Below are 15,484 nucleotides of genomic sequence, written 5' to 3'. Positions count from 1 at the left end.
CCCTCTATAGATATAATGCACGGGGCCCCCATCGGGTACCCCCTATAGACATAATGTGCGGTGCCCCCATCGGGTACCCCCTAGATATAATGTGCGGTGCCCCCTATAGATATAATGTGCGGTGCCCCCATCGGGTGCCCCCTATAGATATAATGTGCGGTGCCCCCATCGGGTGCCCCCTATAGATATAATGTGTGGTGCCCCCATCGGGTGCCCCCTATAGATATAATGTGCGGTGCCCCCATCGGGTGCCCCCTATAGATATAATGTGCGGTGCCCCCATCGGGTGCCCCCTATAGATATAATGTGTGGTGCCCCCATCGGGTGCCCCCTATAGATATAATGTGCGGTGCCCCCATCGGGTGCCCCCTATAGATATAATGTGCGGTGCCCCCATCAGGTACCCTCTCCTAATCAATTGTTCGGGACTGCTGAACTGTGAAGGGAGACTGAAGCAGGAATGCCATTTCTTCTGGGTCACATAGTTGGACTCTATTAGTAGGTGATGTTCAGAGGCAAATTACGGTAATAAATGAGAGTGCAGCATCGTAGGCAATTTTCTGCTTCTAAGGATATTATTACACTTATGTAGTTTAACAAATATTCTGTGCCAAAATCTGTGTGTTGTTCAGCAGTATGGAATATGAAAAATATGCAACGTTCATAGGTCACATATGTTTTTATTTTTTTTTTATTTTTAAATCAAGGACTAGAAACCTGAGACATGGAAAAATTTTCATTTTTGTCACTTATTGATTCACTTTTCACAAAGGTGCTCCGTTGGGTAGCCACACACATTAGCCCCATGAAAAGGGCTAATCTGAGCTCAGATTCAGAATATATCACACTGTAAATACAAGCCAGATATCTAAGGGTCAGTCTTGGATTCCTGCCATTGATTCTCCAGCTAATCCCCTGTGGATTTTTCAGAGCAACAAATCTATGACCTGAGCATACCCTTACCATAATTAATCCCTTCACAAGTACAAGCATTTTGGGCAGCAACACTTGTTCTTTAGGTGCAAACGAATTTCTATATTCTATGTATTCCAATGCCCTCTCCATGTGTATAGCACTGTGCTGTAGGTTTTCAGTATGGTTAAAGGCACCACATCTGCCCATGACCATATAATCTTATGAGTACACCAACGGTCTTGTGGTATAAACAGACAAACAGAGCTCAAAAAGCATTGATGCACAAGAGTAGGGAGGGTTTCTTCTGTTTCTCAGTATGGCGCAATATTTATATAATTGCCTTGTTATGTTATCATTTCCTGTTCTGTGCAGATGTCACCGTATCCCAGAATTCCAAGCAGAGGAAGTTCACCGACCTCCATATTGGGACACCCAAGTGATGGGTGTCTCAATATGGAAACTGCTGCTGGTACCAAGCTATTGCGCGGTACGACCAATGGAACACCGTCGCACCACACACACACACTCTATACGCCGTACGCGCCACACACACACTCTTGCGCGGTACCACCAGCAGAACACAGTCATGAACACGCCGCCGCAGGGATCAGCCGAATGATTCACTGACTGCGGCCATCTTTGTACAGGAGGAGCGCATGCACAGTTTTATTGTGACCGCAGCTATCTGTCTGCACACAGATGGCGGAGTCTGATTTACTGCGCCTGTGCGAATTCCGCGCAGGTGCAGTGAATCATTCGGCTGATCCCGGCGGCAGATGCGCGACGTGTCTACAGGCAAAGGAAGTTGGTCACATTAAAGGTGTTTTCCCACAAACGAAAGTTCATTTAAAAAATTGACTGTGTCTAAGGCTTCTTTCACATTTCCGTCAGTACGGGGCCGTCACAAACAGTCGGCCCGACGTACCGACGGACGTTGTGCACATCGTGGGCAGCGGATGCAGTCTTACGACGCATCCGCTGACCATTGTAAGTTCCGGGGAGGAGGGGGCGGAGTTCCAGCCGCGCATGCGCGGTCGGAACTGGCAGATTCGACGGACGAAAAAACGTTACATTGAACGTTTTTTCATCTCGACGGACCGCAAAAACACGACGCATCCATCGCACGACGGATGCGACGTGTGTCCATCCGTCGCAATCCGTCGTTAGTTCAAGTCAATGGCAAAAAAACAGATCCTGCGGGCACATTTGCAGGATCCATTTTTTTGCCATAACCACGGATTGCAACGGCCCCCAGAAGACGGAAATGTGAAAGAAGCCTAACCGTGTACGGAGCATACCACATCTCCTGGGCAGATAATATTACAGCAGGGGATTATTTTACCTTACAAAATGTATCCTCTGTGATCTCCTGCTGTAATATCAGTATTGTCTTTTGCTTCCTCCCCTGTCCAGGAGCTGTGGCATGTTCGGTACACAGTCAGACACAGACAATTTTTAAAATTAACTTTTGTTCGTGTGAAAACTCCTTTTAAAATCAACGCCAACATGGCTCCTCCTAAAAAGTACGCCAATGACAATGAAAGGAAAGCAGCAAAGGCACAACGTCGAAGACAACAAAGGGCAAATGAGACTCTTGAAGAGCAACAGCATCGCTGGGACAAAAACAATGCATATAAGCGTAGGCGTCAAGGACATGAGTCCCTTGATGCAAAAGTCATTAGATTATCACAGGATGCCATTAGGCAACAACAGAACCGCATGCCTGCCCCCATCGTGACATTACCGCCCTCCCGATGTAATAGCATCGGGTCTCCATCTAGTTATTTTATAATGTACATATTCCAATACCCTTTCCATGTGTATAGCACTTTGCTGTAGGTTATCAGTATGGTTTAAGTCACCACATCTGCCCATGGCCATATAATCTTATGAGTACACCAAAGGTCTTGTATTATAAACACGCAAACGGAGCTCAAAAAGCATTGGTGCACCAGGGTTGGGAGTGTTTGTTTCTTGAGTTTCTCAACAAAATATAATAAAGGGCTAACAGACCAGTTGTTTGCTTGTTAAGCAATATTGTGGAACATCTTGATCCAGTTTTGAGAAGTAGATAACATTTACCTATAACTAAGTGAAAAAAAACAATGTATGACTAACAATAAAAAAATGTTTTTGTAAAACTTGTCTTTTCAACAGAACTTAGAAATCAGTTTTCATAAGCAATGTTATATATTCTAAGATCACTAGATTATGCTGAACCCCCCCATCTTACCTATATTTTAGAATATCTTTTCCAATATATTATTTTTGTCAGCGTACATGGCCTGACTCATATTAGTTCTTGGAAGCACAGCTGGGGGAACTACAAGGCAAAGTTCAGGAACATATAGAAGATCATTCAGCTTATAAGATTGCTTCATGTTCTTTTTTAAGCTCGTATAGAGTTTAGATTGCTCAATACCTATTTTTGTTTCTTCAGAAATGTTTGACCATTTGCGACATTTCCTATTCTAGATGGCGTAAGCATAATTACGCAAAGGCAATCAGGTCAGGAGATATTGAAAATTAGATCATTTTTACAATTACCTAATCAGAAGGAACAGTTAGATTTTGTTAAAAAAAAAATCTAACAGAAAAAAAGATAATGTGCCCCAGAGCAGCCGCATAAAGTAATACGGATACTCTGTATAATGGAGGCTTTTATGCAGTAGTCTGGATAAAAATCACACATATAGGGTGCATACACACAACTGTATTTTACAGTTCAGAGGATAATTCATGTGGCCTTCATCAGAAAGGACTGTCCAAAAAAAAAAACACAACTTTAACCCTTTGCCAATGGCAAATCATAGTTATCTCTGTTAGGTGCAGAACAGCTGATGACCAATGAAACGATGTGCAGGTATTTACCCAACTACTACTGGCCGTGAATAAATAAGTATTTTCCTGAACGATTTATCACAGTGCCTTACCCCACGGTTGGATCCAGAGCAATACCCTTGGGATTATATAGTTCCCGATCAAGAAGAGTGACGCAGGTGTCACCGTTTTTATTGCAGACAAATATTCGGTCATCGATGTCATCCACAAAGTAGAAGTTCCCGGTTAACCAATCTATGGCCATCTGTTCTACATCTGAAAAATAAAACAGAAAAACCTGGTTGTCAAATATATAACACGGGTAATGCCCCCTTTCATTTAAAGTAATCTCTGGAGGCAGATTCTCTGGTAGATCGGTGTCCGGCCCATTGATCTTAACAGCTCATTTACATATTAAGAAAAAATGTAGATTTCTCTGGAGGAAAAAAAACCGGATCACAGATATCAAGATACCATTTTATTAAACTTTCAATGATGTGCATGCCCCTATAAATGCATGCCTATGATGGCTTAGGAGTATAGTTCCCACAGACAGATTCCCTATAAGTATACAAAACAAATATTTAAAGAGAACCTGTCACTGAGAGCCCCACTGCCAGGAGGAAGTGAACTTTATTCCCCCCTACAGGCTCTTTCATTCATAGGGGTAGCGCCTTATTTGACTTGGGATGAACAGTCATCCTGTACAGTTCTGGTCTGTATATAGATCTAGGTTACATGACAATGGATAGTGTTTTCCTCAACCAACATGCTCCAGTATTTATTTTTTTATTAAAAACTCTATTGGAGCAAGTCATTTGTAGACACAATTGGCAGTGGTTGGTCTCTCCAGGGACAGCAAAAATTTAATCATTCCCAATTATTTTCTCCCCCGACTTCATCCTTCAAATGATGATTATGTGTGTTGTCAGAAAGCCTCTACCGACCTTGAATGGTGCATGGGAGCTTTTCTAAGATCAAAAGTGAAGATGAGCTTCATAAAAGATTTATTTTCAAATACTAAGAAGTTCACTCCCTCTTAAACTTTGAAACTTTTTGGCATTAAAAAGCGATTTCTAGTAAACATGGACTTTTATGAGAAGTGGAGCAGTATCAATGCAGGGACAAAGTGAAAAGTGCAATATTTCATAATTGCGTACAAGCTGATAAAAAAAATGGAGCCTTCAAAAAATCTACAAGAAATTAACATTTACATTATGTAAAAATTATATACACACACACGTATAGTGTTATGACAAAGTGTTGGCACCCTTTACATAAATTGTTAGCACCTTTCAATTGTAGCTACACAACTTTGCTTCAAGCATGTGATGCTCATTCAAACTCACCTGTGGCAAGTAACAGATGTAGGCAATATGAAAATCATACAATATGAAAATCCCAACAAGTTGCCTCCCAGCCAATAACAGTGAGGCATCTTGTTTAAAAGGCACCCTCCTCAATAGGGAGGTGCTAATGTACCATGAATCATTAGATGGTGTGGTAGTCTGCTAGTGAAATTCGAGGTCCCCTGGTTCCGGTTCTTGTGCGGCCAGTCCTGACCTCGAAGTCCTGGATCTAGTGCAGCCAGTGTGTGAACCAAGTCCACAGGTCTTTGTGCGGCAAGCGCAGCCAGCCCCCGAATCAGTATGCGAGACACGTGATTGTGAACCTGTGCCTATCTGAGTATTGCGTGTATCCGGATTGTTCCAACAGTCTCCGAATCAGCCCTTGCATTTTTCTGCTTTTTTATGCAAAATTTAAGCTGCATTTTGCAGCACCAGCAAAGTCTATGTTTTTCAGAAATCTCGCGCACACACATTGCTTTTTGCCTGACTGAATTGGAAAACTGCTGCGCTTTTGCCATCCATATTTGACCCGTGAAGGGCTCCTTATTAGTGATGAGCGAATAGCATTGATGCTCGGGTCTCCTGGAGCACACTCGAGTTATCTCCGAGTATTTGTTAGTGCTCGGAGATTTAGATTTCATCTCCTCAGTTGCATGATTTACGGCTGCTGGACAGCCTGAATATTTGTGGGAATTCCCTAACAAACAGGAATTCCTCACATGTATTCAGCCTGTCTAGCAGCCGTAAATCATGCAGCTGCGGCGACGAAAACTAAATCTCTGAGCACGTCGAAAATACTCAGAGACCATCCGAGCGTGCTTGGGAAAACCCGAGCAACGAGTCTACTCGCTCACACATCGAATTTTACGAATAGTATCAATTAGCAATCTCCACACAAAAAAAAAATAAAAAGATGAAAGTAAAATTAAAAAAATGACTGTACTTCAGGAATTTATATTTTCTGCATACATTATACAATTTCAAAAGTTGGAGAATATTGAAAAAAAAACACAAATAAAAGAACAAACAAAAAAAAGAAAAATGTAAATTTGAAGCAAAAACAGAAGTGGAAGTAAGTGGAGTGGAGGACGTTTTGTAACCGAGCAGCTGGACGGTTCCACCCTTGCTGACTCAGATGTACAAGAATCGCCAACTGACTAAGAAACAGAAAACAGCAAGAGCCAATAAATTTACTAAGAAATAGGATTCCATTGTTCATACCGATTAATACACAGCACATATAAAAAGAGCAAAAATATCAGATCCTATTATATCCAGATGCTCAGTCAGTCATAGTTCACTAAAAGTTAGAAATCACAACCATCCGAATGATCTGCTCACATACTAATGTCCTCCAATATACGGCAATCTTATCAGATGTGTGTACGCTCAAGCTGATGTTATCCATTTTATTAGACCCACGCTGTGAATGCACAGCCCATAAGAGCACGTAGGGAAGTTGCTGCCTGATGGAACTTCACAGAAACCCTAGTAATAAGAGGAGCACAGGAAATGTATCTAAATGCTCTAGAGCCAAACCTCAGCTATAATGCCCTTCTGCTCGCTTTGTAGGGCTAAGCTCTCCTAGCATGTGTATCTATTTATATAATTGCCTTGTAATGTTTTCATTTCCTGTTCTGTCCAGATGTCACCATATCCCAGAATTCCAAGTGGAGGAAGTTCACCGACTGCCATATTGGGACACCCAAGTGATGGGTGTCTCAATATGGAAACTGCTGCTGGTACCAACCAATTGCGCGGCACCACCAGCGGAACACCGTTGCACCACACACACTCTATACGCACCACAAACACACTCACACTCAGCCTCTTGCGCGGTACCACCAGCGGACCACCGTCGCGAACACGCCGCCGCCGAGATCAGCCAAATGATTCACTGACTGCTGCCATCTTTGTATGGGAGGAGCGCATGCGCAGTTTTAATGTGACCGCCGCTATCTTTCTGCACAAAGATGGCGGCGGTCTGATTTACTGCGCCTGCGCGAATTCCGTGCAGGCGCAGTGAATCATTCCGCTGATCCCGGTGGCAGATGCGCGATGTGTCTACAGGCAGAGAAAGCCGGTCACGTTAAAGGGGTTCTCCCACGAACGAAAGTTCATTTTAAAAATTGACTGTGTCTGACCGTGTACGGAGCATACCACATCTCCTGGGCAGGGGAGGACGCAAAAGACAATACTGACATTACAGCAGGAGATCACAGGGGATTCATTCTGTGAGGTAAAATATTTCACTGACTGGTTTTTAAAAATATTTTACCTCACAAAATGCATCCTCTGCGATCTCCTGCTGTAATGTCAGTATTGTATTTTGCTTCCTCCCCTGTCCAGGAGCTGTGGTATGTTCGGTACATGGTCAGACACAGACAATTTTTAAAATGAACTTTTGTTCGTGGGAAAACCTCTTTAAAAAGCAAATATCAATGCCAACATGGCTCATCCTAAAAAGTACGCCAATGACAATGAAAGGAAAGCAGCAAAGGCACAACGTGAAAGACAACAAAGGGCAAATGAGACTCTCGAAGAGCAACAGCATCGCTGGCAAAAAAACAATGCATATAAGCATAGGTGTCAAGCACATGAGTCCCCTGATGCAAAAGTCATTAGAATATGACAGGATGCCATTAGGCAACAACAGCACCGCATGCCTGCCCCCATCGTGACATTACCGCCCCACAAATATATTTGGCCCTCCCGCCCGGCATTGCACTTTCAACTTAGATACAGTTGAAAGCTATGATGGAAGGGGGAGCGTCTCAGCGCAGCAGGTGCGATGATGTCATTAAAACACGACCGCTATACCAAAATGTGCAGAGGACCTGAATACACCATGAAGAGACTGGAGAAGCGGGGAAGCAGGCAGAGATGAGTTTTGCTTTTTTTTTTTTTTTTTATATTGAGTCCTTATACTGTATGGAGCACTATGTGAGAACTATTATACTGTAGTAAGAAATATGGAGTATAGATTACCCAGAGAAACGTAGTAAAAGATGTAACAATTTTATTAAATATAATCATATCACAAAAAATAAATAACTAACATGACAGACAAGGTACACGTGTAGTTCATGTACGGCGGACAAAAGACACTGCAAATAGCACCTCGGGCATAGAAAGAACAAGAACTAGTGGCTTTTAAGGGCAAAAAAGTCTAACTATCCACCATAATGGCATGGTAATAAAGTGCTTAGTGCCATCACGCAACTCCATATGCCCCAAAAAATCATATAAATAATTGATTGCTTAACAAACCTGAAATAGGTAAAAATAGTAATAAAGTTCTGCCAGTCTTACCCAAATAATGTAGGTGCCAGTGTATGTCCGGCGGCCCCGACGCGCGTTTCGCGTAGGCTTCCTCGGGGGGGAAGCCTACGCGAAACGCGCGTCGGGGCCGCCGGACATACACTGGCACCTACATTATTTGGGTAAGACTGGCAGAACTTTATTACTATTTTTACCTATTTCAGGTTTGTTAAGCAATCAATTATTTATATGATTTTTTGGGGCATATGGAGTTGCGTGATGGCACTAAGCACTTTATTACCATGCCATTATGGTGGATAGTTAGACTTTTTTGCCCTTAAAAGCCACTAGTTCTTGTTCTTTCTATGCCCGAGGTGCTATTTGCAGTGTCTTTTGTCCGCCGTACATGAACTACACGTGTACCTTGTCTGTCATGTTAGTTATTTATTTTTTGTGATATGATTATATTTAATAAAATTGTTACATCTTTTACTACGTTTCTCTGGGTAATCTATACTCCGTAGTTCTTTTGTAGGATTTACATATTAGTGGAGTTTTCCCTGTCATCTTTTATGTCCATTATAGGGTGTATCCCTGCTAGGAGTTGTTCAATTGATATGCATCAGTGGTATCTGTATTTTGTATTAAGAAATATATGGGGCTATTATACTGTATGGAGCACCATGTGGGGCCATTATACTCTATGGAGCACTTTTTTGTGGCCATTATACTCTATGGAGCACTATGTGAAAACTATTATACTATATAGAGAACTATATGGGGCCCAATATACTGTATGGAGCACTATGTGGGCCATTATATTGCATGGAGCAATATGTGGGGCAATTATACTGCATGGAGCACTATGTGAGGCCTATTATACTGTATGGAGCACCATGTGGGCCCATAATAATGTATGGAGGGCTGTGTGGGGATTACAGTTGGAGAATCACACGGTGATTGAGTTACCATTTTTTGTCAGGAGTATTGAGAGGGCATAGTAGGGTCATCATACTGTGCATGTGGAGGGTACTATGGAGGAATTCACTGTGGGGGTATCATACTGTGTTTGGGGGGCAATATTTTTGGCATCATATCTGTATTATTCAAGGATTTTTATCCTTTGTTATTACATACAGTATGTAAATAAAGTCATTGGGCCATATACTTTTTACTGCTTTTACAGAACATATTACGGTATATTAATCCAATATTGTATTGTAATATCTATTAATTAAAATGTTGTGTGTGTTACAGGTGTCTTTGTAAAAAAAAAAATATATGGCAATATTTTTTTAATCCATAATGATCAACATTAGCAGAAATAAACACTTGAAATAGATCACTCTGTATGTAATGACTCTATATAATGTATGAGTTTCACTTTTTGTATTGAAGAACTGAAATAAATTAACTTTTTGATGATATTCTAATTTTGTGAGAAGCACCTGTATGCTCAACTTCCGGAGTAGCACTGTGTCTCCAAGCGGTCATGTGACCGCTGCAGCTAAACAGTGGTCACTGATCAGCTGCAGTCTTCACTATTCTGTCACCTCCAATAGAATACTAAAAGTAAAAAATGTCTACTCTTAAAGCTTAAAATGTTTTTTTGGTGCCCATACTAGTCTAATGTGTCCTGTACCTATTCTGATTTTCATGCGTCTTCATCAGCATTCTGCCAGCATTATAAGAGCTGTAACTAGTTTTCGCCTTACTTCTAAGCATTGATCCTGGTATTCTCCAATGGCTTGCTTGTCCTAAACCGGAAGCCCACTTCTCCATCTCCTTTTATTTGCCTCTGCAGCCCTCACACTGCAGAGTAATTATTCAGGGGTAAGACAGTTTGCAAAGGATAACAAGGGATTTTCATCTACGCAACTAAAAACATCAATGGCCCTGTTTCACAGTATGAATCAACCTTTCCAGAACTTTTCGGCAGAGAAAGCCTGCCAACCTGACGGCCGCTGTGATGTGGACTACATAAGACACGCAAACACGGGGGAGAAAACACCTAACAGTTTAACAAGTATTTCTCATTTTCTTTATATTGTTAAAAATTAGTTTTTCACCAAAAAGCAGATAGCCTTAAAGTCATGCTGACCCTCAACTTCAACATTCTGGACAGCTGTTCTTTTTCCTTCAGTTCATTTCAGAATCCATTTAATCAAGTAGTCTCTGTATACAAAACATTCAAGTATGAAATACAATATTTATGAGCCTTCAAATGAAAAATTATAAATCAGCTGCATTTCCTGTCAGGGGAGAGTGTAATGTTCAGAGGTTCATGAAGTTCAAGGAAATTCTATATAGATATAGACATCAAAAAGAATTATTGTGCGACAAAAAAAAAAGTAGAACAAAAAGGGATGGAAATGGTGTAAAATCTGACATCACTGCAACAGCCCGGCAAAATCGGGTAACTAACATATTAAAGAAAAAAGGCCTGTGTCCAGACAAACTTTTCCAATACTCACAGTAAGGCCACATTCACACGGTCAGTATTTGCTCAGTATTTTACCTTTACCTCACACTATCAGTATTTGGTCAGTATTTTACCTCACACTATCAGTATTTGGTCAGTATTTTACCTCAGTATCTGTAAGCCAAAACCAAGAGTGGAACAATCTGAGGACAATTATAATAGAAACACGGCACCACTTCTGTATTTATCACCCACTCCTTGTTTTGGCTTACCAATACTGAGGTAAAATACTGACCAAATACTCAACATGTGAACATGGCTCAAGGATGGCTTTTTATAGAAAAAAAAATAAGGGGGATATAGGGAGAGTCCGCTCACCAAGCAATGGCTCACTTGCAATCCGGATTAAGTTGACTTGCACGGACACACAAGTCAAGGCTCCAGTGTAAGCTTCAAAAAAAGAGAAGGAATCCAGTGAGGCAATTAAAAAAATATATTATATTAAAACTTCACATTTATTGGTTAATATTAAAAGCGAAAAACTCCATAACAGCTAAATATCAATCCACATGAGGACGACTGACCAACTCGTTTCAGAGCATAGCCTTAATCATGGTTGATGGCATAATAAAGGCTATACACCGAAACGCACGGTCAGTCCTCATGTGGATTGATATTTATCTGTGATGGAGTTTTTCGCTTTTAATATTTCCCAATAAATGTTAAAGTTTTAACATTTATTTTACCTTACTGGATACCCTACCTATTTTCCATTCCCGGATAGTATGGATGATTCTGTGTGTAATCTGTCTATAACTCCTTTACAAGTGGCCTCAAGGTTAGGTGGACTTTCATACTATGCTCTACACTGAGCACTGTGTCCCCGAAAAAGAGGGTTTTAAACTGAACCCCCCGATGGGGCCTTTGACCTTAATGAGGCAGATACTCACTATATATTCCTCCTGGCCTCATTATGGCAGTGTTAGTCTTTATGAGGCAGACATAAAAACAGTCTACCACCATTCTGTGTCATCCTAAAGCTACGTTCACATTTGCGTTGTTGGGCGCAGCGTCGGCGACGCGACGCAACCAACACCGCATGTACACAACGCAGCGTTCTGCGACGCATGCGTTGTCATAAGATCCTACAGATCGGGAATTTCGGCGCAGGGAAAACGCTACAAGTAGTGTCCCCTGCGCCCTGCCTTGTGCATCTATATGACGCATGCGTCGTAAAACGCAGTACAACGCATACCGGCACATCTCCATGCGCCCCCCATGTTAAAGATAGGGGCGCATGACGCATGCGTCGGTATGCGTCGACGACGCTGCGCCCAACAACGCAAATGTGAACGTAGCCTTAAATGTGAATATAAACCAGAAGATTTTCTATACCTTTGTTAATTGCAAGACAATTAAGCAATTGCACGTACATATTGACCTTAAAATAAAAATAGCACTCCTGGAGATATAACTAAGAGTGATTGCCTTGGAGTCTTTATATTTTGAGATCATCTTAACGGATTATCAAAATCCACATATTGTTATCGAACGTACGGCAGTAAAACCGGGATTTCAAAACCCTGATAAAACACTTCACACTAAGATTGTGAAGATAATGGTAACTTGATGAGAAACATATAATCAGTGCCCTTTCAGAAAACATTGCATAAATCAAAAGTGAAATCAAGTCTAAGAATCTTAATATATCTGTAATATAGCTTATCAGAGAAAAATGCTTTATCTTCAATTATAAGCCACCTCTCCTTGCCCTGCACTCATTAATCACTCTGAAAACAGCTCAAATCCAATTTGCTCAAGGGAAGACAGAGAGTCAACTCACGTAGGGAAACAGGTTACAGCTGCCTTTTGTGGTCTAAGGAGGATTCACAGTTACACTGTTCAGGATTCACAGTTACACTGTTCAGGATTCACAGTTACATTGTTCAGTGCTGCTTTATAACGTTCTCCATGCAAATGATGCATCTAAACAAGTTCTAGAAAGAGACAGGATAGCAGGAATCCTTCATGTGTCTGTGTATGGGAGAAATCACGGCACAAAGTCTCCACTCATTAGCTCAGGAACAGGTGAAAATTAGAAATGGCACATGCATGGGGTAGAATTAAATGAAAAATGAATGAATTTCCTCCTCCAAGATGGCGTCAGATAGCGGCTATTGCACAGGCGCCACCGGTGCCATCTTGGAGGAGGCTTTTTTTTCCTTTTCTAGCAAGATGGCGCCTGCACAATAGCAGCTATCGGCGATCACCGACTGATAGCTGCTACTGCGCAGGCGGCGCCATCTTGGAGGAGCAATTTTTTTTTCTCTCTAGCAAGATGCCGCCGCCTGCGCAGTAGCAGCTATCGGATCACCAATAGCTACTATGGGTGCCATTTTAAAATGTGTTTTTATTTGTTTTTTTTTTACATCAGGATAACCTTAAAGGGCCACTGTCACCCCCCTCCAGCCGTTATAAACTAAAAGAGCCACCTTGTGTAGCAGTAATGCTGCATTCTAACAAGGTGGCTCTTTTAGTTTTAGGTTCAAGTATACCCCAAATAAAGCGTTTTTATTCCTAGCCACAATTCCTGTCTCTAGCCAGGTAGGCGGGTTCTCACTCCCCAGCTTGGCCAGCTCCTCTGCCGTTACTCACATCTTCCTACCTACCTTTGCCCGACATTGCCATCTCTGTGTGCGGTTCCACCATTACTCCAAAGCAACATGCCCGCTGCCTTGGAGTCATCCTTGATTCCGAGCTTTCATTCACCCCCCACATCCGATCACTGGCTCGCTCTTCTTATCTGCATCTCAAAAACATTTCCAGAATTCGCCCTTTTCTTACTTTCGACTCTGCAAAAACTCTTACTGTCTCACTTATTCATTCTCGTCTGGACTATTGTAACTCTCTACTAATTGGCCTACCTTTTACCAGACTCTCCCCGCTCCAATCTGTCCTGAATGCTGCTGCCAGGATCATATTCCTCGCCAACCGTTACACCGATGCCTCTACCTTGTGCCAGTCATTACACTGGCTACCCATCCAATCCAGAATCCAGTACAAAATTACTACCCTCATCCACAAAGCACTCCATGGCTCAGCACCACCCTACATCTCCTCTCTGGTCTCAGTCTACCAACCTACCCGTGCCCTCCGCTCTGCTAATGACCTCAGGTTAGCATCCTCAATAATCAGAACCTCCCACTCCCGTCTCCAAGACTTTACACGTGCGGCGCCGATTCTTTGGAATGCACTACCTAGGTTAATACAATTAATCCCCAATCCCCACAGTTTTAAGCGTGCACTAAAAACTCATTTGTTCAGATTGGCCTACCGCCTCAACGCATTAACCTAATTATCCCTGTGTGGCCTATTAATAAAAAACAACAACATAATCACGTTCCTCCATCATGTTCTCATACACTTTATGCAGTTAATAGCCTCTGTGTCTGTACTGTTACATACTTAGGCAGTTAACTGGTTCATGCAGCTTTACATGAACACCCGAGCCTTACACTATGGCTGGTCCAAATAACTAAAGCAATTGTTACCATCCACCTCTCGTGTCTCCCCTTTTCCTCATAGATTGTAAGCTTGTGAGCAGCAGGGCCCTCATTCCTCCTGGTATCTGTTTTGAACTGTGATTTCTGTTATGCTGTAATGTCTGTTGTCTGTATAAGTCCCCTCTATAAGTTGTAAAGCGCTGCGGAATATGTTGGCGCTATATAAATAAAATTATTATTATTATTATTATCTTCCTGCGTTTTCGGCGCCACCCCCTCAGCGCTGTTATCTTTTAAAAAATGGCGCCTGCGCTGTGTACTGGTGTCCTGCGCAGACGCAGTAAGCTCTGGCCGTCTGATGTCCCAGCCAGGCTTGCACACTGCGCCTGCGCGGGCATTGCGGCCAGCCACCTTTGGAATCCCCGCCCCGCACTGTGTGTTATGCATTATGCACAGTGCGGGGCGGGGATTCCAAAGGTTCCACCTATACAGAATATTCCGTGTAATGGCTGATACCAGAGAACAAAAGACATCCACAGAACACCAGGATGGATCTGCTGCACAGCAAATAGCTGTAGGACCTGCGATGACGTCACTGCCATGTGATTAGGGCAATCACATGGCAGTGACGTCACCGCAGGTCCTACAGCGCTGAGGGGGTGGCGTGCCGAAAACGCAGGAAGATGTGAGTGACGGCAGAGGAGCTGGCCAAGCTGGGGAGTGAGGACCCGCCTACCTGGCTAGAGACAGGAATTGTGGCTAAGTATAAAAACGCTTTATTTGGGGTATGCTTTAACCTAAAACTAAAAGAGCCACCTTGTTAGAATGCAGCATTACTGCTGCACAAGGTGGCTCTTTTAGTTTATACCGGCTGGAGGGGGGTGACAGTGGCCCTTTAAACATATTAATTATACACACAATACTTATGCGATTTACAATGCAGTGCATGTGTCACAGCTGGCACCTGCCTGCAGAAGAGGTGTTTTTATATATATTTACTCATTATGTAAACTAGGGGGGGGCAGGTCAGTGAGGTGTGAGTGACCTTTCAGAAGCCGTACTGATAAATACCTAATCACAGCCCCACATGAAGACCCCCCCACACAGGCCGCCCCGGAGCACGAGCTTATCATTAACTCAGAACTGATAATACAGATTAAACAACAACCACAAGACGGATTTCATCAACCAAGGTATCATTTTACTCAGTATAA

The 15,484-nt window shown here is 42.4% G+C and overlaps 1 protein-coding gene across 1 annotated transcript in view; it reads right to left on the bottom strand.

Annotated features, from left to right (window-relative positions):
• The window catches only part of LRP1 (LDL receptor related protein 1), a 379,537-nt gene that overhangs the window by 206,286 nt on the left and 157,767 nt on the right, over positions 1-15,484 (bottom strand). Inside the window, exon 7 of the mRNA XM_077297715.1 lies at positions 3,849-4,011. Within this exon, the coding sequence (XP_077153830.1) occupies positions 3,849-4,011 (163 nt within the window). The remainder of the gene's footprint in view (positions 1-3,848; positions 4,012-15,484) is intronic.

This window comes from Ranitomeya variabilis, chromosome 3, assembly GCF_051348905.1.
Source record: "Ranitomeya variabilis isolate aRanVar5 chromosome 3, aRanVar5.hap1, whole genome shotgun sequence".
In the NCBI taxonomy this organism is placed as follows: domain Eukaryota; kingdom Metazoa; phylum Chordata; class Amphibia; order Anura; family Dendrobatidae; genus Ranitomeya; species Ranitomeya variabilis.
Note: the sequence above shows the minus strand (reverse complement) of the source record. Positions and strands in the feature narration are given on the sequence as shown.